The 24258-nt window shown below is 33.2% G+C and overlaps 1 protein-coding gene across 7 annotated transcripts in view; it reads right to left on the bottom strand.

The window, feature by feature from the left end:
- Positions 1-24258, bottom strand: part of LOC117170577 (CCR4-NOT transcription complex subunit 4) — a 424579-nt gene that overhangs the window by 57857 nt on the left and 342464 nt on the right. For 5 of the 7 annotated variants that reach the window (XM_033357419.1, XM_033357422.1, XM_033357416.1 and 2 more), the window contains one exon: positions 20161-20289. The exons of 1 other annotated variant lie outside the window; for it this stretch is intronic. In XM_033357419.1, the coding sequence (XP_033213310.1) occupies positions 20161-20289 (129 nt within the window). Of the gene's footprint in view, positions 1-20160; positions 20290-21028; positions 21263-24258 lie in introns of those variants that run through there. One more of the 7 variants, XR_004466824.1, reaches the window with a different exon arrangement.

The raw sequence follows: 24258 nt of genomic DNA, 5'->3' as shown, positions 1-24258 counted from the left end.
AAAAATACAAATAGCTGAAGATTAATTTTTGTTTTTGTTTAAAAATTAACTATTTCATTCGAAATTCGTTTTCTTGAATAAATTTAGATATTAAAAAAAAAATGTTAATTAAGCTTTTTTGTAGAAAATTCGTCTCTTTTGGTTTTAAAATTCTGCATTGGCAGAAATGTTATCTTTTTCGGTTAAAAATACAAGTAGCTGAAGATTCTTTTTTCTGTTAATAAATTAACTATTTCATTGAAAATTCGGTTTCTTGAATAAAGGATTTTTTTTACGGTTATTTCATCCGGCACTTATAACCTTAAAAATTACAAAGTTTCAGCTAAATCCACCGGAAGCCATTTTCCCATAATTTAGTGCGGGGTCCTTTAGATATTTTTTAAATTTAAAATTCAAACTTTTTAATGGAAATACCAACTATTAAATTGTTTGTTGAGAACTCAGATTCTTTGGTTCAAAATTCACGTTTTTGCTTTAAGATTCATCATTTTCGTTAAAAATTCGTCTATTTGGTAGAAATTGTAACTATTTGGTTGAAAATTGACATGTTCCGTTGAAAATTATTTTTATATATATATATAAAATTGATGATTAAATTGTTCGTTAAGCATGGAAATTTTTTTATAAAAAATGAATCTCTTCGTTTGGAAATTGATCTTTTTGTTTAAAAATGCATTTTTTGTAGAAAATTTATGTTTTTGTTTGGGATTTAATGTTTTGGTTTACGATTTTTTTTATAAAATTAATATTTTTGGTTGGAAATTTATCTTTTTGTTTAAAAAATTTTTTTTTGTGCGAAAAAAAGAATCTTTTGTGTTGGAAATTTATCTTTTTGTTTGAAAATAAATCTTCTTTTTTGTTAGAACTAAGAGTTTATGTTAATTAAAGTAAACGATTCAAGTAATTAGCGTAAGCGCATGCGCGGCATGACAGGGAGCTAATACTGCCCTTGTAATATTTAGTACGGCTTGGATGCTCGTAAGAAGCGCAAGTATTTCCCGAACCCCTTAGAGTGGGCACAAGCCTAATTTATCTTGTGTCTTGTAACACCGTTCATGTAGTATCTTTTCACATTATAATATACTCTTTTTCACGGATTTAGTGATTCTCAATCATTACCTCTGATTCTCCCAACAAAGCCTCCTCTTAGCAGGTTCCAGACTTAATATTTTTTGAAAATGTTTGATTGTAAATTCAAGTTTTCCAGTTGAAAATCTTGGTTTGAAAATTATACATTGGTAGAAATTTAATCTTTTTTGGTTAAAAATACAATAAATGTTTAAATTGTTAGTTGAGAATTAAAAAAAAAATTATAGAAACTAAATTTTTTCGTTTGGATATTTATCTTTTTGTTTAAAAACGCATTTTTTTGGTAAAAAATTACTCTTTTTTGTTTGAAAACTTCCCTATTTCGATGAAATGTATGTTTCATTGAAAATTCATACATTTAAACAAAAATTAAATTTTGTTTTTAAATTCATTTTTTTTTATTGGAAATTTATCTTTATGTTTAGAAATTAATTTTTTTTATAGAATTAACCTGTTTGGTTAGGAATTCATCGTTTTGTCAAAAAATTAATTATCCTAGTTAATGATTTATCATAACATTTGAACATTCATGTTTGTTTGAAATTAAACTTTCTAACTTCAAAATTCAAATATTTGGTTATTTTTTTTACTAAAAATTCGTCTTTTTTATTAAAAAATTAATCTTTTGGGTTAACAATATATGCTTTTTATTTAAAATAAGGATTCAAAAATTTCGTAGAACGTTAGAGTATTCAGTTGATGATTAATTTTTTGTTAAAAATTCATATTGTTCATTGAAATTTAACTGTTTCGGTAAAAATGAAACTTTCGGTAAAAATGAAATTTTGTTGACAAATCGCTTTTTGTTTCAAAATTAGTTTTTTATCAGAAAATTGCACTCATCCATTGTCGGTTAGACATTTATCCTTTGCAAGTTAAAAATACAACTATTAATCTATTTTCGCCAAAACAATCAGCCTATTTAATATGTTCGAAGGTAACTTTTAAATAAGGGCTAATACGAGGAGTTATGTCAGTTGTAGGGCGTAACATAAGTTACAAGTTTGTGAAAATAAAATACCCTGTGATCCTATTATTTACATTTTGCATACCTAGAACAGAAAAAAATCTCCGGTCATTTTCCGGGTTTGCTAAAAATTTCGAAGGCCATAGAAATTGAAACATTCGAAGCCTCAGAACTTATTTTCTTTAGATGGTTTGAACCAATAAAACAATAAATTTATTATAAAAATTTAACGAACACAATGTAACTAGATATCGAGACCATGTGAGATGTAGCCATAGGTGTGATTTACAGCGGTTTATAATTTACTTATTTATCTGCTGAACATTAATTACTGCACATTCTTGTAGGAATTGAGGAAAAGAAGAGGACGACGGAGTTGAGGATATATGGTTATCATTTTAGAAGTGATTGCTTCACAACTACCGACCACAATAGGCTAGTTCGCAATGCGACCCCAATTCATCACGACCAAGTACAGGGTTGGCCATATTCGACGAAAAGATTTAGCAACACTGTAACTTTTAACAGAGATGACAGATCGATCAATGACGTAGCGCGTTTGAAGCATCAGTCTAAGGAGATTTTTGCCATGGAGCAGTACACTCCACGCGAACGCTCTCAGATTGTTGAAATTTACATTCAACAAAACAAGTCAATTGTAAAAACTCAACGTGCATGAAGACTGGACACTGGCCCGTACGAGTGCGATGTTTTCATCCGATCGCCCTGGTCGCATTTTATTTGGACGCTTGAGATTAGTAAGTGCTTCACCTGATGAAAATCTTTCATACAAACGATACAATGTAGACGCAGAAGGCGCAGTTTTCAATTTATTTATTTTTCTCCATGCACGTTGAGTTTTCACAATTGATTTGTTTTGTTGAATGTAAATTTCAACAATCTGAGAGCGTTCGCGTGGAGTATACTGCTCCATAGCGAAAATCTCCTTAGACTGATGCTTTAAACGCGCTACGTCATTACTCGATCTGTCCTCTGTCAAAAGTTACAGTGTTGCCAAATCTTTTCGTCGAATATGGCGTACCCTGTACTTGGCTGCGTGTCGGAGTGTGATCCGGGGAATGCAGTGTGGAAATATGAGGTAAGTAATAATTATCAATATTCTCCTCCACAGGTTTTTTCAGGAAGAAAGTGGTGAAAGTGCTGCAATAGAAAAAATGCCCAATGAAGAAGAAGAAGAAGAAGAAGAAAACTTTAACGATTCTCTTATCGCTTATGAGCAGTAAATGAAGGTCTTCGTTCTCTCGTGCGAACAATAACAAAGCAACAGGAAATAGCAACAGCGTCTGGAAGCGCAGAACCTGCAAAGATTGAAGAACTCAATAAATATGACGTTGAAAAGTTCTCAGATCATTATGGAGTGAAAAGAGATTCACAGGACCATGATAAAGATGCAGCTTAAACCCGACAGCTAAAGACAAGCGCCATATACAAAGGAAGAGATGGAAATGGCAACTCAGTGACATTTCCACTCAGCAGCTAGCTACGATAGGATGAGGCTAGTAGGATTGATGTTACCACATCCCAGAACTATTGAGAAGAGCATAGCTAAAACAGAGGTCTACCCCGGATTTCTTGAACCTATTAAGGAAAGGCTGAAAAATCAGTTAAAAGATTTGCCAGAATGTGCAAGAAAATGTGTAGGTAAAATGTATAAAATGGACATAATGAGACGTTTGGAATATGATTAAAAAATGGAAATAATCGAAGGATTCGAAGATCTCGGGCACCTAGGTAGGACCCAAAAACTCACAAATAAATTATTTGAATTGAGTCTCAATGGCTTAGATCAATTTCATCGATGGCGCTGTGTGATTTTGTACGTGCTAGCACACAGTAGTCTGAAGTCAGAGAACCTAGCAACATTCATCAAACAAAGCATTGGTAAAGCTGAGGAATGCGGTGCTGATGTCAAAATGTTTGTTTGCGATGAAGGGGGTCCTAACATTGGAGCTTATAAAAAACTAGGAGTTACAGAAGAAAATCCGTTTTTCAAATGAGATGATAAAACACTTCATGCTGTACATGATTTTGTACACAAACTGAAAAACATTGTTAGTGCGTGGTAAAGATTTGGGATCTTGACAGTTGATGGCAAAGAAGTTGCTTTCAAAGATGTCGTTACGACTGGCAACGCAGATAATAATAATAATAATTTTCAAAGGCAGAATGCCAGATTGGCATTCTGCATCCTGAGTGTATTCAAATCTTGGAAGACTTTTTAATCTAGGGATCTACAATCCACGTAAAGGATAAAAGAATTAGAAAGCTTATGAGGATACCTTCCTTTAAGGACGTCGTAGCGACTGTTCGAGCGCTGCTGATCCTTTATCGTGACATCGTTGCAAAATACACATCCTTCCTGCTGTTGACTACAGTTTGCGACACAGATTCAGTGGAAACTCTTTTTTCAAGAATCCGACGACGTGGAGGATATAATCGAAATCCTTCTGCTCGAATGGACTGTCTAACGATGAGGCACATGGTTACTGTTAAGAATCTCAAAGTGACAGGAAGAGGAAACTTTGCTCCCGACGATGGTTCTTATCTGCCAGCGATCACAAGTTATGAAATGGATCAGCAACTGCAGAATTTCGAGGCACCAGAAGAAAGGAACACGGTAAGAACAATAACAATCATGGATATTGGTCAACTCGATGAGGATGATCTTCCGGAGGAAGACAAACTTGTAGAAGAGCTGAATGACAATGGGGAAGACGATGGAGAAGAGCGGGATAAAGAAGAGGACGATGACGAAGATGAACCGGTGAAGAACGCAGAAGAAAAGCAACCATTGGATTCGAAAGTACAAAAAACATCGACAACGGAAGTACCAAAATGAGCACCTTTCAATAAAATCTCTGGAACTTTCGAGGGAATGTCTGTAGCATCCTTTGGAGGATATACTGCGTTTATAGTGTCGAGAGTATGAAACGAAAAAAATTGGCAATTGATTGTACTCCGGAGTCCGACTAAAAAATTCCGAAATATTGCGATGGCCAACTTGCAAACATTTGAAGACAACTTGCCCCTAAGAAGAAATGAAAAAGGATTAAAAGAAGAAATATTGAAGCAAGCCGTCACAGATATGTCAAAGGTGTCTCCTTTATGGTATGCAGAAAATCATCCTTGCTACTTACATAGATTATTTGCAAGCATGACATTGTTTACAGCCAAAATCCACAGAAAAAGCTCTTTAGACACACAGGCAGATAAACAGGCAGAGTTGATGAAGAGGCGAGCAAATGCTGCAGAAAAGAAACGAAAGATTGCAGTGCAGAAAAATTCAAAAAAGCAAAATGTCGCCATCGAAGAATACGAAGTATTAGAAGCACGTGGAACTGAAGACAAGAACTCAAGAAAAGCTTAAGGTAGGTCGAAATTATTTTTTTAATTTAGAATATTGTGTAAATATTCGTCTATATTTTGTGCTAAAATCTTTTCACTTAGTTTTGAGGTAAGTTAAAGTGCGAAAAAGTGGTCAAAAGCTCAAATATTTTTTTTTCAGTTTTGAAGCTTTTAAAATTTACAAAATATTAATATCCCATTAGATTTTTGAAATTTTACAATATCATCATATTTTGACTTCTATATTTTTTCGACCCACCCTAACCATGCATCTGTATAACATGTCTAGAAATTTGTAAATTATTATTATTAAAGCAATACAAATAAAAAATCTGCGCATATAAAACGAAATGACGAAACGCCTAATGCGAAGATTCTTTCTGTTCTTTATAGCAAAAACCATCAAATATTACAGAATTCTTTGCCATTTGACATTTTTTCCTGTCAATAACAGGATGGAAGAGACTTGTGTATAAATAATGTATTGATATATTATACATACATGGGGAACCTGTTTTAAAAAAATGCGCTCGAACTCTGCCTCCTGGATGGTGAGGAAAGGAGTTAAAAGTAATTTAATGTTCATCAAAAATATCCTTTTGTTTAACAATTTTGTTGGAATTTAAAATTTGTTTAAAGAAACAATAACGGAGTAAAATAAAATATTCAATACCTTTTAATTCTCTGGAAATCTTTTGATTAATTTTAGTTTGCCAATTTGTGTTCGAAGACATGTTCCCGATGGCACATTTATCATATACATATTTTTTCAACTTAGATTAGTTTTTGAAATATTTAAATTTTTTTATATGCAATCATATTTTATACGATTGAAAGAAAAAGTACTCGTCCTTTCTAAAAACTATGAATAAAGAATTTAAGCAATCCTCTTTGGGTGAACAAATTTTGCCAATTATTTTTTCTGGTGTCTTGCGTCGTTGAAGAAAAATTTAATTTTTTTATTTTTAAAGTTATATTTCACGTTGAAAATAAAAACAAAACTTCCTATCAAAAAGTGAAAAAAATTTGAAATTTCGATTTTTCAAGAAAATTCGAAAGGTTGTTATGATAATCTTGTAGCGCTTTTAAAAAGAAACCTTTTTCTTTCATTCGATTTTTGTCATATTGTGCGTTATTTGGCTAAAAATTTTAATTTTATTTTAGTTTTTGAAATTTGTTAGATCTATAACTCTGGTAATTTTTTTTTTATCGAAAAACTCAAAAGGAAAAATTATTATTGTACAGAGATTTTTTAAATCTTCAAAAAAGTAATCCCAAAAATTATCAAAATGCGCTCACTTTTTTAATTTATATCCAAGATGATTGGCTAATTAAATTTATCTTTGGTATAGGGCACCATGAGAGCATACTAAAGGCCAATCCAATATGTCAATCCTTTGAAAGTTATCGTCTGGATCAGAAGTTCTCAAAATAGTTCTCAAAAAAGTTCTCAAAAACAGCTAGTGTGTTTTTTGGGTGGATTAATATTTTTTGTTAAAACGGATTATAACTCCAAAGTAAAATTCGGAAATATCTAAGCCTTAATATTTGATCTTATTTACTAAAAGGTTTATATATATTCAGTTCCCTTATGAACTTTAATTCAATCATGCAAAAATACACATTTTTAGTGTTCCTTTATATGAAAAACAATTCGCTTTTTTAATTTCTTTTTTCGCAAAAGAATTCATTCACTATGCATGTTATTAATTTATTTATTTTTTTAAATTTGTATACATATTGAACATGTGAATATAAATGAAATACTATAATAATGAGAACAAAAATAATATAAAATTATAAATAATTGATGAATAAATAAATTAATTGATTAATGCAAAAGATTTTAGAAAAAAACAACGATACATCAAATAAGTGAGTCTCATTTAAAAAAAAAAAAGCACTTCAAATATTAATTTGCGCATAAGCTAAAAAATTTATTTGAAGGGAATCAAATGTATGAATATTTTGATTAATAAAACTAAAAAGTGAAAAAAATTATATGTAGTGGGGGTTGAGCCCCGGACCGTGTGGCTTCAAACTAATTACGCTACCGCCTCGCCTACTAGACAAGATTAGAAAGAATATTTCTGAACTCCATAAGATTGGCAGCTGACGATGCGGTTCACGATTTCAAAATTGGGGAAGATTAGGCCAATATTTTTTATAAGTTTTGCTAGCCGTCCGGAAATTGAGGGACTTGTCAATTTCCTTTTGTAGCGCCGCCAGTTTTTCGGGATGTCTAAAAGTAGCCTGCTTGAAAAGATGTTTTCTTAAAAGTGGTCTAATATTGGTTCCTAGGAATTTCACAAATTTTACATTGGAGTCATGACATTTTTTGACATAAATTATAAATCTGAACAAAAAAACACATTACCTGTCACTCCAATTGTTAAATAACAATATGGGTACATAGAAACGTTTAAGAACATTCTTGCCAAAGACGCAAAATATTTTAATTTTTTTGTTAGTAATATCGCCAAAGATACTTTGGTTTCGCATAATCCTTCATTACTGAACTCATGTAAATTTTTTTTAGTGCTATGAATTATTTATAAAATTTTTGGATTTCACTTAAGTTTCGAATTCTGATGTACATAAAATTTAGAAGATGTTAACTCCCCTAATATATTCAATGTTTAGCTACAAATTTCTTATTTAAAGTTAAATTTAATAATTAGAAATCTGATAAATTTTGTAATTAATATAATTTCCATGTTGACAGAGTTCAAGATTTTTCTATAAATCTGTCGTTTGTCCTTATAAAATCTTAAAGAATTTTCTACTAAAGAATATATCTTATTCAGGATTCATTGCTTGAAACTAAGTAAGAGTAAACATGGCTATTTTCAATAAAATAAGACTATTAATGTGTCGATAGTCTTATCGATGTTATACCAACTCGAGGGCGAGTCGTGATGAGCGTGACCGATTGTTACAAGCTTCCGCGGGTTATCGAAACTAAGAATTGCAGAGGGCGCGAGAAAAGTAGAAGAGAGGAGATGGTTGTGAGCGTCAAAATCGTGCGGATGTGCGCTGGTGCAAAGAGAGACAATTTGTTTTAAAAAGACTTGTGTTTAATTATGTTCAACATGCATCATCTGCTGTATTGTATTTAGTTTTGTGGCTTCATATAGATTTGTTAACACAATTTTTTTCACAGTTAACTTAAAAGTACAGTAAAAAATGGACGTAATTTCTAAAGGAAAGATTTTTCAAATCAGTTTAAATATATTGTTTTTAATGTTTACAAAGTAATTTTTTTGCGGGGAAATCTAATTGGTTGGACGGATTGCCGGAATACTTTATTAGCCAATGAAGCGAATACAGTGATTCTTTAACCGGTTTGCAGGATGCGATGTTTCAAGTTCACAGAATTTTCGAATATGGATTTCGATACTTCCTAAATATCTTTTTTATCAACAATAAAGTATTCACAAAAAATTTTAATGCAATAAGCTTTTTAGAATTGTATACCATATTAAAAAAAATATACTATATAAAATTCCTGCAACGACCCCAACATTGAATTGACTCAAAACTTGCCGTGAGAGCTATATCTAGATGCGTTGCCACTGACAATTACATTAGGCCTCCGATTAATTCTCGATAAGGAGTTTTTTCGCTATTTGATCTTGAATCCTGAATCTCTGAAGAGTGTCCTTGGTTACGTCTTCTGATTGTTGAGAATTCTCTCATTGCTCTTGGTAAAATCCATCCCCAAAAAACGTTGAGTTCGCCAATCTCCTTCTTTTCAAAAAGACCAACCAGTGCATGCCCAAAATCCGAGATCATATTTAAATCCATGCATATTAACAGAATGTCACCTACAGGGATCCGTTTTTGTGGATTCATTCTGGTTCCGCTTCTTGTTGACGATGTTGAAGATGTATGGCAAAACTTATTTTAGCCTTTCCGACACTTCCATGAAAATCTTTTCCTCCAACTCGCTGTTGAGGTAGACCATCGGCATTATTTTTGCTTTTGACTTATCGACTTATCGCCTTCGGCTTATCGACCAGATCCCAAGTGTTCTTCAGGATCGTCGGTGAATGTGACGAAATATTTTTTCTCTCTAAGCAAAGCAACGCGCATAGGGCGACAAACGTCACATTGTGTATATTCAGCCACTTCTGTCACTCTTTCAGATGCTTTCAGGAAATGAGGGGAACACATCTTCCCTTTGATGCAGACACTGCATTCTAAATCTTTGTCTGGTCCACCGACTTTGATTTCTTGAAAAGAGTCAGCCCTAATTGCCGGACTCACAGATTGAACATTCAAATTCCAAGCCTGATATGCTAAACCAATACTTTTTCGTTTCGATAAATTACCTCAGGCTTGGTATTTCTTTAAATAACCTTGTAAACTTTATCCGTAATTTTTCCCACCGATTTTAAATATCTTGTCTGTTACTACATCTGACGTTGTGAATACAGACAAAGCTTCGTAGGAATTTTTGGCGTTTGAGATTGGATTTCTTGACTTTTTCGCTGCCTTGCAGTGCGGGCACATAATTCTTTATTTGTATGCTTTCAGACGGACTTATTGATAAAACAATATCTGACTGCGTCTTTAAGTTGGCCTCCTTCCAATGCACTTACAGCTCGCACAGATGGTACATCGCCAGGAATCACTTCGGGCTTCCGTTTACTACCACTTACGTAATCTCAAGTGTCACTCTTTATGAGAACATCGTTCGGACTCATCTTTATTTCGATGTTAGAACATACTTTCACAAGCGAACACGTCAAAATCAGCCAGCACCACCGTGGGCTAAAGTGAAAAAGTCCGTGACAAAATCGTAGAATCGTTTATAGGAATGACCTAAAGGTATGAATGTTTTTGGTATTTAATATTTCGAAAATTACTTTTTAAGGGAGTATTTTGTATATATCTCTGACATCTCAATTCTCTACGACAGCTTTAATTTTTTTATTGTAAATGATAATTGCTTCTAAATTTAGTTTTATCGAATTGTTCTCTTTTGCGCAAATTCATTCACAAGAATTCGGAATTTCAGACGATTTAATTTGTCCTACTCAGGAAATTAATCCCAAATATTCACGTCGACACCAAGTCTAGAAGTACGATAAATCTGAAGCGAAATACCCGATTATTTACAGCCATTTTAAAAGAAACTATATCAACTATCTGAAGTTCGTAATAAGCATTCAAATTGAATCCACTCTTTTCCAACTTCAAGTCTTGCATTTTAAAGCCATTTTCTGTCAGGAATTCTCTAGATATTTAGCTGTCCCTTTATCTTTATCTGATAATTGATTTCAATCAGATTTGGCGGCAGTTGTTCAGCAGCGTGCAGCCTCAGATTTTCTCATGCTCTAGTTAAATTTTATAAATATGATTTGTAAAATTATACTGAACCCTTTCAAGATGAATAAGTACAGAATAGAGGGTAAATATAAAGAAGCTTTAAAAAATATTTTTCACCTTGAAAACCTAGGTTAAATTTGACATTTTTTGACAAAAATTTGTATTGTTGAATACCATGGGTGCTTACATATTATATTTAATATGCTATTAGAATTTTCAATAGGTTTGGTCATGTTGAAATTAAATCAGAGCTTTAAATTAGTCTCAGAAATGCAATTCATTTTCCATTTTTAACTTTTATGGCATGATACAATATGACTGAAAATTAATTTACGGTTTTTTTGTATTACTGATTTCGAATTTAAAGTCAAAATGTCCAAATTTAAGAGGGAGGATCCAATATGGCGGATCAAAATTGTAAATATGTTGCCGATTTCATTACATATAGATACTTAGGGAATTGTCATGTCGCCGATTTCAATCTAAAGACCAAATTTTATCATTTAAAATAGCGGATTCAATATACTGGACCGAACTTGTAAACATGAAACAGATTTATTTAAAAAGTGCTACTCGGGGGTTTTAATGTTTATATCAAGTAGTCTTGATTTTAAAATTTTCATGCTGTCGATGTGGATTTTTGTTTCTTGATGAGTTAACGAAACGCAATGCCATCATCAGTTCTGAATGACGCAAATCGTACTCTTTCGAATTTAAAGCTAAAGTATTACAAAATCGCTTCGAAGATTTATTCAACTTTTCTTGTAAAGTGATAAAGGAAAAAATGTATTCAGAAAACTGCAGATGTCGATGATACTGTGATTTGTAATTTTATAAGTTTTTAAATTCGCATGAGGTCTGATCACAATAAAAATTTTTATTAAAGGGGAAAAAAATTACTAATAATTTTAGCACACCATACATACATATATATACGATTAAAAATTTGTCATAAGGACAACCTCAGGATTTCGCTGGGAGCGGACAATAATCTGAAAAACTGCACTTGATCCCAGCGAAATCGCGGTAAAATTTTAGCCACAACCACGTCTCACGACCGTGAGATAGGTGGTTACAGTCTGTAAAGAAATCAATGCGACGATCAAGCAAAAGCCTCGTGCACCCTAGGAACACGGAGCGACCCAAGGACTACCGCCTTCTGCATTTTTCCCGCAAGTGTTTTAGCATATTCTTGACACGCAGCGATGCTTTTTAGGCCATTAGCAAGTGAAAGCTAGGCACCTCCAAGAGCGCCGATGATAAGGACGATTAGTTTAACAAACAGAATATTCCGGGTACAATCGTTGCAATATATATATACACACACACATATGTATGCATTGGTCCGCCTTGGACCCAGCACTAAAATATGCTTTATTTAGATTTTAGATTTAAAATTTTTATTTATATCGGATTGGGTTTTTAATTCCGGCCCGCCATCTTCAATTGCGACATTTTGACTTTGAATTCTAATTCAATGATCCGAAAAACCTTAAATACAACGAATAGTCAAATTTACTCAGGTAGAAATCATTCATGTTATAAAGGTTTAAAGTAGAAAATTAAATTCCATTTTTCTCGGAAACAGGAAGCCTTCAGCTAATTTAGAGCCCCCATTTTGATTCGGCATGATAAATCTACTGAAAATGATGTGTACAATATTTAATATAATATCGGAGCACTCATGGTATACAATAATACACATATTAGTAAAAAAATATCAAATGTAACCAGGATTTTCAAGGTCAAAAATATGTTTTTAAAGCATTGCCATATTTTTCTTTTAGTCTGTAGTTTTTCATCCGTAAGTCCCAAAAATATGCATCCTTTAAGGTCATTCTTATCAAAAGTTCTAAGATTTTGTCATCACTTTCAATCAGTCGTGTCATGTTTTATTTTCGCCTCTGAGATGAAAGTCAGACTTTCGCCACGTCAGTTGATTTCTACTCGACTCAGCAGGAATCGGCCACCTTCGCTTCGCTTAAGAGTTAGCGAAATTATCATTTTTAAAGCTCGTCTTATGAAAAGGGTTTTTCCAGCTAATTGTTATCATGAGGAACTTAGTTTTTTAAATATATTAATTAATTACAAGTACACGAATCTATGCGTCTTGAAACGTTAATTTCTGACATAAAAAATATTTATTAGTGATTCTTCATAGAAAAACATTATCGCCAGAGTCATTAATGGTGGAAAACTCGGCTTTTCTCCCACTAGGAAACATCTAAAAATTTCTGAATTAATACAAGTTTTTGGTCCCAATGATGTTTTTACGACCACAATGAGCCAGGGAATGATGTCCTAACACCCACAGGAAACAATCCCGCAGTAATATTCATTGAAATTTACTTAAAGGCCTGTGAGAAATATATGTTCATTTACAACTGTAGAAAATATAAAAATTTCCAAAGTGATAAAAGTTTTTGGTCTCACTGATTTTGTCATTAACTCACTGGTATAACTGATATAACTCGGTAATTGTGTTGCTGACAAAATCAGTGAGAGCAAACACTTTGATCACTTCGGACATATTACTACGAGAGTGCTTTTTGGAGGATATTAGGACATCATTCTCTAAGGCATTGAGTTCATGAAATATCAGTGGGGCTAAAAGCGGTTTTCATTTCGGAAACTAAAATTTACAGCAGTTTGAAGAAAATTGAAAGACATAAAATGGTCTTGTGTAGTACACTCATATAAAATGGAATGTTCCACGTATGCAGTATTATTTGGATATTTTATTTATATTGCATATTGGACAGGATACAGATACAGAGAAAATGCTGAAATTCAACTAATTATTTAATCTGAGAATATAAAGTTTGGTTTGTGATACGAAAAAATTGTTGATGTTTCCTGTTCGGATTTTCAATTTGAATCAAATTAAAAATTTGGGAAATTCATGAAATTTTACCTAAAAGCTACAAAATTATGATGAATTTTGTTTAGGTACAGTTTTTCAAAGCAAGTTTTTTTTCGTAACAAATAAGAACATGCTGTTTTGATTCAAAACAAATTGCAAATTGCACAAATTTTTTCTTTTTAATTCTAAATTCTACCAAAATAAAGTGAATACATGTTGTCACGTGTAATGCAAAGGACATAGTCTGGCCATTATCCTGGAGTTCTATAACAAGGTGTTACAAAAGCATATTAAATTTGTAATACAATAATTAATAATGGCCTAAATAATTCATGTGTCTGCAAGATTTCAATAAGGAGAAAAGAGCAATAAGCAAAAATTAGGATGTTCATATTTTTTTTAATTTGTGGTTGAAGGACACTCTGTACTTTTTATTCCATCCTCAATTTAATTTATATTACACAGTAAAAATAAATAGAAGTGGGACGATGGTCGTGGGGGCTAAAGCGTAGGCTTTGGACCCACTCCTTCGGCTTGCGGGTTCGATTCCCGCCTCGCACTCTGGAAGAGTCTCGGTGGCCCATGCGGTGAACACTAGCCTAGCAAGGGAGTTGTTCATCTCCGGAGAGTCGTGGGACCGGTACCTCTAGAGAAAAAGGTTTTCTCTAAGTACTTAAGGCTGTTGCTCTTGGTGGTTCGGAACCCACCTTAAACTGTAGGTCCCCCTTCCACCACCAAGTAAGTGTGTGGAGGGTGTGTAAAGGAATAGAGAAGGTGTAAGAAAAATGTAAACCCTTAGGGGACACATTAGAAGCTTCCACTCAGTAAAAATAAATATTTGAGAATGGTACATCTCATATTCAGAAATGAACTTCAATGAAGAAAAAATTAATCTGGATTCAATTCAAGTTTATATGAATTTAATAAAACCTATGATTAAATTTTAAAATTCAAATATAGAACTTTTTAAATTTTACTGCATGAATATTATTTTATACAATTTTATTATTCTGAAAAAATCAAAGGTCCAAGAAATCTTGTCAATGTATAAAATTAATAACATTTAAAGCCACCAGTTTGCCTACATAAAATTCCGAAGATACTTTATAATTGAATGTGTGAATGTATTTTTGCAGAAAATAGTAAATAATGTTTATTAAGGGCTATATCGCTTTTTTGGTGAAGATAATTTTTTATTATAAAAAATTTGTCAGTGACATGTTTCAACCTGTATTTCAGGTCCTTTTCAAGGCTTATTATAGAAGGAAAATACTTATGTTAAAGAATAAAATGGAAATTATTTAATCCAGACTGCCAATATATAGATGAATGTATTTTTGTGGTAAAGAGCAAATTTTTTATAATAAAAAAAATTAACACCAAAAAAGCAGTATAGGCCGTAACAAACATTATTTATGATATATTATGATGACACATGCATTTTTAACCAAATGCCTATACGGGTCACAATTAAGCAACTTAGGAACCAAAATCCTATATTACATGTTCGATTTCACTCCGATTTCGAATGATCTCATTTTTATATCGAACTCAAGCAGCAATTATCCCAGCATTAAACTTATATTCGATTGATCCAAGATTAAACAATGAATCGAGAACTTTAGAAAGCAAAGCAGCCCTATCATAACTTACAAATTACAAATAGCAATTGAATTGCTAATTCATTAATCACGAGTCACAAATAACAAATTCGACAACAGAACCGTCCTAGTCAGGCATAGAGATCCTCAAGGGCGAGAGTTGTGAGAATCCCCTCCCCCTTCTCCTATACTAGCATAACGCATGAATGTGTAGAAAATTAAATAATCTCTCCGGTTTTAGGTCTTCTAATTCCAGTTATGTGTTGCCTACGTCTAACATGATTAGCTCTTCCAGAGAGCAATAGAAATAGGAGTAAACATTATCTCAATTCTCCCTTGATCATATCAAGTCAGATAGAGACCCAAAACTCATTCTAACTCAATCTTGATGCTCTATATGCCCGCGATATAAGAGTACCCGACGCGTTAACCCCCATTCCTTCTTATCTGGATCGTTTTTGACAAAATTTAAGTTATTTATTCACCATTGACCCTGTGATTTAAGTCATAAAGAAAATTGGCAATTAATTGCCTGTTGTCAGAAGCTTGAATTTCAAAAAAATTAATACCGAGCAACACCACTCACTATATTCTACGAAGTAACTTAAAGCTCACTTTAATTCTGAAAATATTTTATTTATACAGGGTGTCTCAGGCGTATTGTCGTTCCTTGTAATGGCGAATAGAAAAAAAATCAAAACGAAAAGTCCCAGAACATTTTTGAGTTACGTTGCATATTTTGTACAGTGGAACAGTGGTAACTTCACCTTGCTTCACGAATTCAAAAATAAAAAACGAGTGCGATTACGAATGTGATTGTCTATTTGAATCAGATGGTCTCACGTTTTATCGATCCGTAAAAGAATTTTGCCAAAAAATTAATTCTTTTATTTTAACATGTTCTAGATAAAATATTGGCTCCCTGAAATTCGTTGCATGGGAAACATTGAAATGTAGGCTAGATTCTTCGAAATTTGATGAGCGTAGTACAAATAATTGCAGCGAGCCTAGATAATTCTTACATTATTGCAAATAATCAACGATCGTCCCTGATTAATTGAGAATGCAATCAAAAGTTTTGAATTCTCTGACTTCTACAAGCATGTCATTTTTTATAACTATTTTCAAATTCAGCAACTTTGGTCGTCGGTGGAACTGTTACCGAATTAAAGTGTAAGAATTATTATCTAGACTCGCGGCAATTATTTGTAAAGCTCACAAAACTTCTAAGAATCTAGTCTACATTTCAAATTTCCATGCACCGAATTTGGGTGAGCCAATATGTTATCTGCTTTCGATGAAACCTACATACAATTTCAATGTCCTGCATCCAAAATAATTAACGGACCCAAAAATGTTTTGAAACTTTTCGATTTGAATTTTTTTTCTATAAGCCATTCCAAGGAATGATTTACGAATATTAACCTTCATACAAATTAAATTGACTCCAACATAAATGTACAGAAATAATACATAAATATACTGTGTTCCTGAATTCTAAATAAATATTTCATGCATGCGTCCTTTATCGAAAAAGAAATTGAAAAGCCTTTCTCGCGTAAATAGTTGAAGATCTAGAATAAACATTAAATAAAGTACGCTTTTAATTTGATGGCTCCGACGCACACTTTGTTCTGGAAACGCAATTCAGAAAATTTTGATTTATTTTCAATGCCATGTTGGCGGTGGCATTGCTACTGACAGGGTTTCGCATGCCAAATAGGCTGATAACGAAGAGAGGAGGGACTAAGTAGAACCCCAAAACCCACAAATGAAAAATGGAGAGTATATTAAAGATGTTGAAATGCTCGTCGCTTCCCGAGGGTCGTCAGGGCGCCCCTGGTGCTAGCGTTAGCTATTTGCAACTAACGACTTCGATAGAAATACCTTGGGAGGGCATCAATTGGGATATCAGAATGAAAGAGCTGATGCTGCAAAGTAAACTAATATACAAAAAGTCGCACTAAGAGATTTTATCGCTAAGATGAAGGACATCAGGACTAATCTACACGTTGCAGAAGACCGAACAATGGAGATTGAACAACAGGTTGATTTGGCATTGAAAAACGACGGCAATGAACATCAGTTAGAGGAAGCCGCGTCAAACGGTCAAGCAGGAGCAATTGATGCTCTTCCCCCCTCAACCTATTGATGATCCCACACCAACACATCCTACAAAGGTGGATAGCCTTATAAAACCAGAGGCAGAAGCAGAGGTCCAGTAACCAAAAAAGCGATGAAAACGGTCATACCATATGAACAGAAATGTTATGCGCCTTCATTTTTGGCAGAGAAATGTGGGCAAAGTGTGATGAAAGAACCTCATAGACTCTTCTTACTTGAATACCCAGAGCTAGCCACAAAAATAAATGAGCAGAATCTGGCAGATAAAAAAAACTCAATATCTGTAAGAAGACTGTTTTCGACTGTTGAAATAGCTGCTATCAAAATGGAAGTGGAACAGCAGCTTCCTATTGATGAACTCGCCTTGGAAGATGTGGATAACGAAGACATGATTGATGCTAAAGGAATAGGTGCTAGGGATAATGAACATCACGTACCGGTTCCATCAGAACCACATCCGGATATTACTAACGATGATGTGGATAGGGAAATCCCAGAAAAACTACAGCACCTTAAAAGGAATTTTGGTCATGCTTTACTAGAATTCAGATATGTACAAACAAAACTAAGGCATTCTCCGCCCACAATGAACATCACAAATGATCTGCGTGCACTAATAGCACATCTCGACAGCAAGGTTTTACCTACGTATTTCAACGTAGCACAAACTGCATTAGAGGTGCAAACTCTTATTTACTGTGCAGCTGTGGCAACCTTTAGAACTTTGGGCCGGAAAACTAGGCCTGCAAATGCAGTTTATGTTGCAGCAATTGATCGAGATACACCATGGAAGATCAGGTTGGATATGGATGTCAGCAAAGCAAGGTTGAAATTGGCTCGATTAACTCAATATAAAAAAGGAAATAGAAACAGAAAGCTGATGAACCATGTTACTAAAATCATCCACCCTCGGCACATCGAGACATTAACACCAGCAATATTGGATGAAATTTTAGACTCTCAACGACAGAGACTTGATGTTCTTACTGCCAGACTGCGTCGGTACAAGAAAAGTAGTGCACGAAGGCAACAAAATCTAAACTTTCAGACAGATGAAAGAAGGTTCTATCATGAACTAAGAGTAAGCCAAATATCCAGCAAGACACCGAAGTCCCTCAATTGGAAGATATGATGAACTACTGGTCGGGTGTTTGAGGAAAAATGAACAGATGCCATTTCGACACTGCGTGTTTCAAACTGGAGGAAGCAAAGGCAAGCAATAGCCCTGAAATGCAACTGACAAACATCACAGCTTCAAATGTTTCAGCGGTCTTGAAAAGTGGAAGTAATTGGAAGGCTCCAGGTCCCGACATGCTGCACAACTTGTGGTACAAGTACCTGACGAGTGTGCATCTTGAGTTAGCAAGGTGTTTTCAGAAGATCATTGAACGCCCAGATCTGATCTACGACACTCGGATTTATTATGAAGAGTTTTCTCAACTCAACAAACAAAATCATGGCAATGAACACGTAAGCCATCCCTGTCCTCACGTACTCCTTTGGGTTCATATAGGGGGTAGGGGCATTTTAGATGCCGAAAAACTGTGTGAGTCACAAGTTATACATTTGCGAAACTATTTTAACAGCAAACGAAATATGGCACTTTAGAGCCCCATCTGTAAAGCGGATCTAGACTATACGCCGTTAAATTTATCCTCACATGGGGCCTTGAATATTGGGGCAGAAATGATAGAGAAATAAGAAATACAATGTAGGCAGCAATCTATCCTCGACGAGGACTCCAAAACGTTAGTTCAACATAAAGTGGATAGTGAGGCATCCAATATTTGTCTAAGAAAGGGTGTTCTGTGTTCACAGACTGAAGGATTCGTTATAGCGATAGAAGACAAGGTTGTTAGCACCAGAAATTATCGCAAACACGTGTCACATCAAGACATGGTTGACCGGTGCGGATTATGTGGAGATACCAACGAATCCATCGAGCACATTATTGATGGCTGTCGCGTAATGGCTCAGAGAAAATATACGCATAGAAATAATGATGTAGCGGGTATTATACATCAACAACTTGCCCTAAACCTAAGACTCTTAAAAAAATGGATCCCTTCTATAGATACATTCCAATGCCCGTTTTAGAAAGCGAAGATTACATTTTATATTAAGATGTTACTAAAAAAACGGATCATTACATCTGGTCCAATCGACCTGACATCGTGATGCGAGAAAAAAAGGTGGAAGAGTCTACATCATCGACATTGCTTGTCCGCTTAACCGAAATTTGCAATCAACCTATACAACCAAGATCCACAAGTGTAGCGAGTTAAGGCATAAAGTAAAGACCATGTGGATGAATGTGAATCATGCATCTATTCATCCTATTATGATTTTGGCTACAGGCAATGTGCACGCAAGATACACTGAACATCTTGAACAATTAGGAGTCAGTAGGGTATTGGCAGCAACTCAGAAGGCGGTATTATTAAGCACCTGTCGCATTGTAAGAAACTTTCTTGACCATTAGGAAGCGAGCGACTAAAAACCGGGTTTACCCTGAGTAAAGTTAAATAAAAAATAAATAATACGCTCAAATAATAATATAATACATAATACACACATATGTGTATGTATACATGTATGTATGTATGCATATATACGATTGTGGAAGATCAGAGATAAGTATTTTAAAATACAATTTTCTTTCAAGCTGATAAAACTGACAGTCTCTCAGTCTAACTTAGTATAATATTTTATCTTGCTAAGATTGTATTGAAAGTGTAAAGGTATAGATAAAATACTCTACTCTAAGATGTAATGCTTCAAAAGTGATGATAGTTACAATAAATTCTGCAAATTACCTTGGGAATTGAGAAGTGAATTCTGATTTGGAAGATAGGTTGACTGATGAGATGTTTGTCCTGTTAATATCACACCCGATGAATGACTTGCGAATGGTAACATTTTACTACCAGTGGACATCAACAATTCTAAAATTATAAAAATTATTATTCAAACAAGACTTTTCAATGGCTGTCTTATAATAATATAAATTGTTCCCATAACTTTATATTAATTGAAAGATTTGTAGTCGAAGTGGCTTACTTTAAATTTGCTCAAATTATTACAATAGCATAAAATTTGGTGTGAAGGTGAAAAATTAAAAAATTGGCGGCGCACTGCGGGCAAAAGTGACAAAGTCCGTGACAACACAGTACAACTTATGATCTAAAGTACATTGACTGATAGTTTTTTTTATGAGATTATAGGTGTACTGATCAATAATAATGGGAAAATATGCAGAAAGTTCGAGCAAATATGTTTGGTCTTGGAAATTTATATTGAACATCACATTATTTGAAAAACAATTGAATTTTTGATTGTAATGTGCACCTGGAAATAATATTTCATGCATTAAGCTATGGTTTTTAGTTGAATCTTTTTCTCGTTAATTTCAAATCTGCTCATTTAACTAAATCAAGACTTCTCTATTGTGATAAAAAAGAATTGCCAAAAACCCGAAAACTAAAAATGGCGGATCCAATATGGCGGACTTAAGTTGAAAGAAAAAGATCAATTTAATAAAAAAATTCTACTAAGGAATTTTTCAGGTCTCTGATCTCAAATATGAGGTTAAAATGTTTGAATAAAAATATCAGATACAATACAGGCCAAAGTGATCGGTTTTATGTAAAAATTAATGTCTAGAATAAAAATAAATATTCGAACCTATATTTCATACTGCTTATTTGTAGTGAATCATTTATAGATTACGTGAAGCGGAAGTTTTTCCTCTCCTAAAGGGACTTAAAGTAAAGTAATTTGTCGAATCGATGAAATTCGATGCATGTTCAAATCTTTAAATCTGATCCGACCCAGCGTGTGTTCAAGGTCGAATTTTTCGAAATCGATCCAAGCTGAGATGAAATTCAGGAAAATCGATCCGTCCTTCGACCTGCTTCTCTTGAAATACAAAAAATTCACTGAATAAATTTATTTTTAATAATTCTTGCTATTCGTACAAAAAATTAGGAGAAATCCCAAAAAATTATCCTTTGAAATAAGTAAGTAATATTATTTGCAGCTATTTTTTACTTATAATTGACAGAGGTTTGTGTCGACAGACTTTGGACCAGTGGCAGCAATTTGATCACTTTTAGAAATAAACTTTAAAAACATAAATGAAAAAAGTGAACTTGTGTAACAAAATGCACAAAAAGTGTTAAAACGATGTTGCTACGATATTTACCTAAATAAGCGTGATCGGTTCACTAAAGAAACTTTTATAATAAAGGAAAAAAGAGGCAGAAGATCATTCAATAATTTGTCGGATTTGTATGAATTTGGGCAAAAAAGGGTTTTTTGACGTCGCTAATTCAGATTTTGGCGTCAAAAGTTACAAATTGAAAATAACGGATCCAATATTGCAGCCAAAATGTTTTAATGTGAGTAAAACTCAATACAAGGGGATTTTCGAGGATTCAGTTTGAGACAGGAGCGTTGAGAAACTTAGACTCCACAAGCGTATTTTTTTATTTTAATGCCAAATAATGCAATTTGGGTAGGCTACCCCCAGGGGCTCAAATAAAAAACTAAGCCTATAAAATGTAAGTATCTCAAACAATTTTTACTGAGATCTATTCAAACATGTAAAAATCCTTTCAGTGCATCCCTATAAAAAATTCGACTTTCGATGTATGTATAGCAAGTAGAGAAGTAAATGTAATTACGCCGGTAAAACATGCGTGCGTCATCTTGATGCACGCCTTAAAACTATAGTATGTGGTCGTAATGTCTGACATGTGTTGCATATGTCTTAAAATTCAAAATATTTCTAATTGTTTTTAATGTATAGAATTTCTGAAAACAAAACCAAGAATCCAACGACCAAATTTGGAAAATCGCCATAACATAATCCTATTAAAATTTGAAAAAAGATATTTTTTTCCTGAAAAAGAAAAATCGGACAAAATTGAAACAATAGGAAAGAGAAATGAGAAGGCAACAAACCAAATCGCCTTCCTTCTCTTTTTTAAATTTCTTTCGTCTTTTTTATTATTATCAAATCATAATAACAAAACATTGGTAAATAATATTCATCAACGTTTCGGTACTCATACAGTAACTTTATCCAGATAAGAAAATTTGAGTGAGTAGAAACAGGACCGAAACGATGTTCTCTCCTTGATACCTGAGAATCAAGTGAGGTTTACATTGCAAATCCGCTAAAAACGCAACAAAAATATTCGTCATAAGTACACCAGAAATAGAGAAAGTAAAAGAAAAGCAAGGTTCATAAAATCTCTCTATTAATTATAATTAATCATATATTAGCAGTCTTTCTTTCGTTACTTTCACTTTTAATATTACAACATTATCCCAGTCAAATTCATGGTCAACGTCAACAAATTCCTTTGTATGTCTGGTAAGAACATTCTTATAACAGCGTCCCAAGTCAACTTACCGATCTTGCAAGTGATCTTGTAGACAACACCACATTTTTCAAACTTATCTAACAGACACTTACAAAAAGTTATTTTTGAATTTGACCTAACAATAGAAGAATAAAAGTATTAACGAACTATATTCCTTCCATTCTTTCTAATTATCTGCAGGCAAAATATTACTTTCCTTTTGGTTTTTGATGTTTTAAATTCTGATTGTAATATATTTCTCAATTAACTTTTGTGGGTAATGATTTAGAAAAAGGATATTCCTAACAATATTAAAATTCCTTTGGTGAAGTGAAACGTTGGACAAATCTAGAGCTCTGTCAACTAAGTTTTAGATTATTACAATTTTGTTATGAAAAAGATGAGCACAAAATAAATTTGAAATTCTACCTGAATATGTGCTTTTCCGATTTCAATTGGTAATTTTTTTCTATTTCTATTTCATGCGTGAATTAGAGTTTTGAATGAAAACTGTTTTAAAAAACTTTTGCCCATAGGAAGATCCATTAAATTAAAAAAGGGTTAAATTAATAATAAAAACTATGCCTTTGATAAAATCTTCTCGGCAAAATCGAGTACTTGTTTTAATATTATCCAGTCTATATGCAATTGTCTGTTCAACTGATCTATTTTGAAGTTGTGATAGAGTCTTTGAGAATCAGAATAAAGTTTTGTTCTAAAAATGTAATAGGAGTATTAATAGTTGAAATAACGGATTTTCATTTAATAAATCAAAATGATCATGATTGGGAAGTAAATCCTCCATATCCCTAACATAATCTGATCTTTTTATACAAACAGTAATATTGCCTTTATCAGCATTCATGCCAATTATATCAAGGTTGTTTTTAAGAAAACTTTTCGTTATCATGATACCTATAGACATTTTACGATTAATATTACTAATGTGCCATCATTTTTTATCAAAAAAAAGCTCTTTGACAAATATGACAACCTTTTTCAGAAATCATGCAGATCTAATATCGGAATTCTGTTTATACTTGTTTTGGCATCTTTGACCATTTCTATCATTTGTTTCGACCTACTTTTTATAATACGGTTAGTAAAGCCTTTACCTAATCTGAGAATATTTGTAACTGAATCAGCAATTTTAATATCTGTCAAATTTACAGACCAAGGATCCGTATCTCCTTCTTCAAAGATCCTGTGTAAATTTAAATTTAGCTCTTGAACATTAGTTTGCTGGCCAATCAACACAGAAAGTTTTTTCTCATGTTTTTTATCACTGTCTAAAAATTTTTTATTAAGAAAAATCTGATTTTTCGCAAGATCAGTAATTTCATCTTATGGTAAACATGCTTCTAATTCATTTCTGTTTCTGAAAATTCTTGACTTCAAAAAATTTAAATGTTTGAAAATTTCTTGAATCAGTAGACTTAGCAGTGAGAGTTTAAAGTTGTTTAGAGTATTTTCAAATTTTCCATTGCAAAAATTACTGTGAAAGCCAAAATCTCGAAATTTGTTTTCCAAGAAAAACATTTTTTT

The sequence above is a fragment of the Belonocnema kinseyi genome, chromosome 4, assembly GCF_010883055.1.
Source record: "Belonocnema kinseyi isolate 2016_QV_RU_SX_M_011 chromosome 4, B_treatae_v1, whole genome shotgun sequence".
NCBI classification, from domain to species: Eukaryota; Metazoa; Arthropoda; class Insecta; order Hymenoptera; family Cynipidae; genus Belonocnema; species Belonocnema kinseyi.
This window is presented reverse-complemented; position numbering and strand designations above follow the sequence as displayed.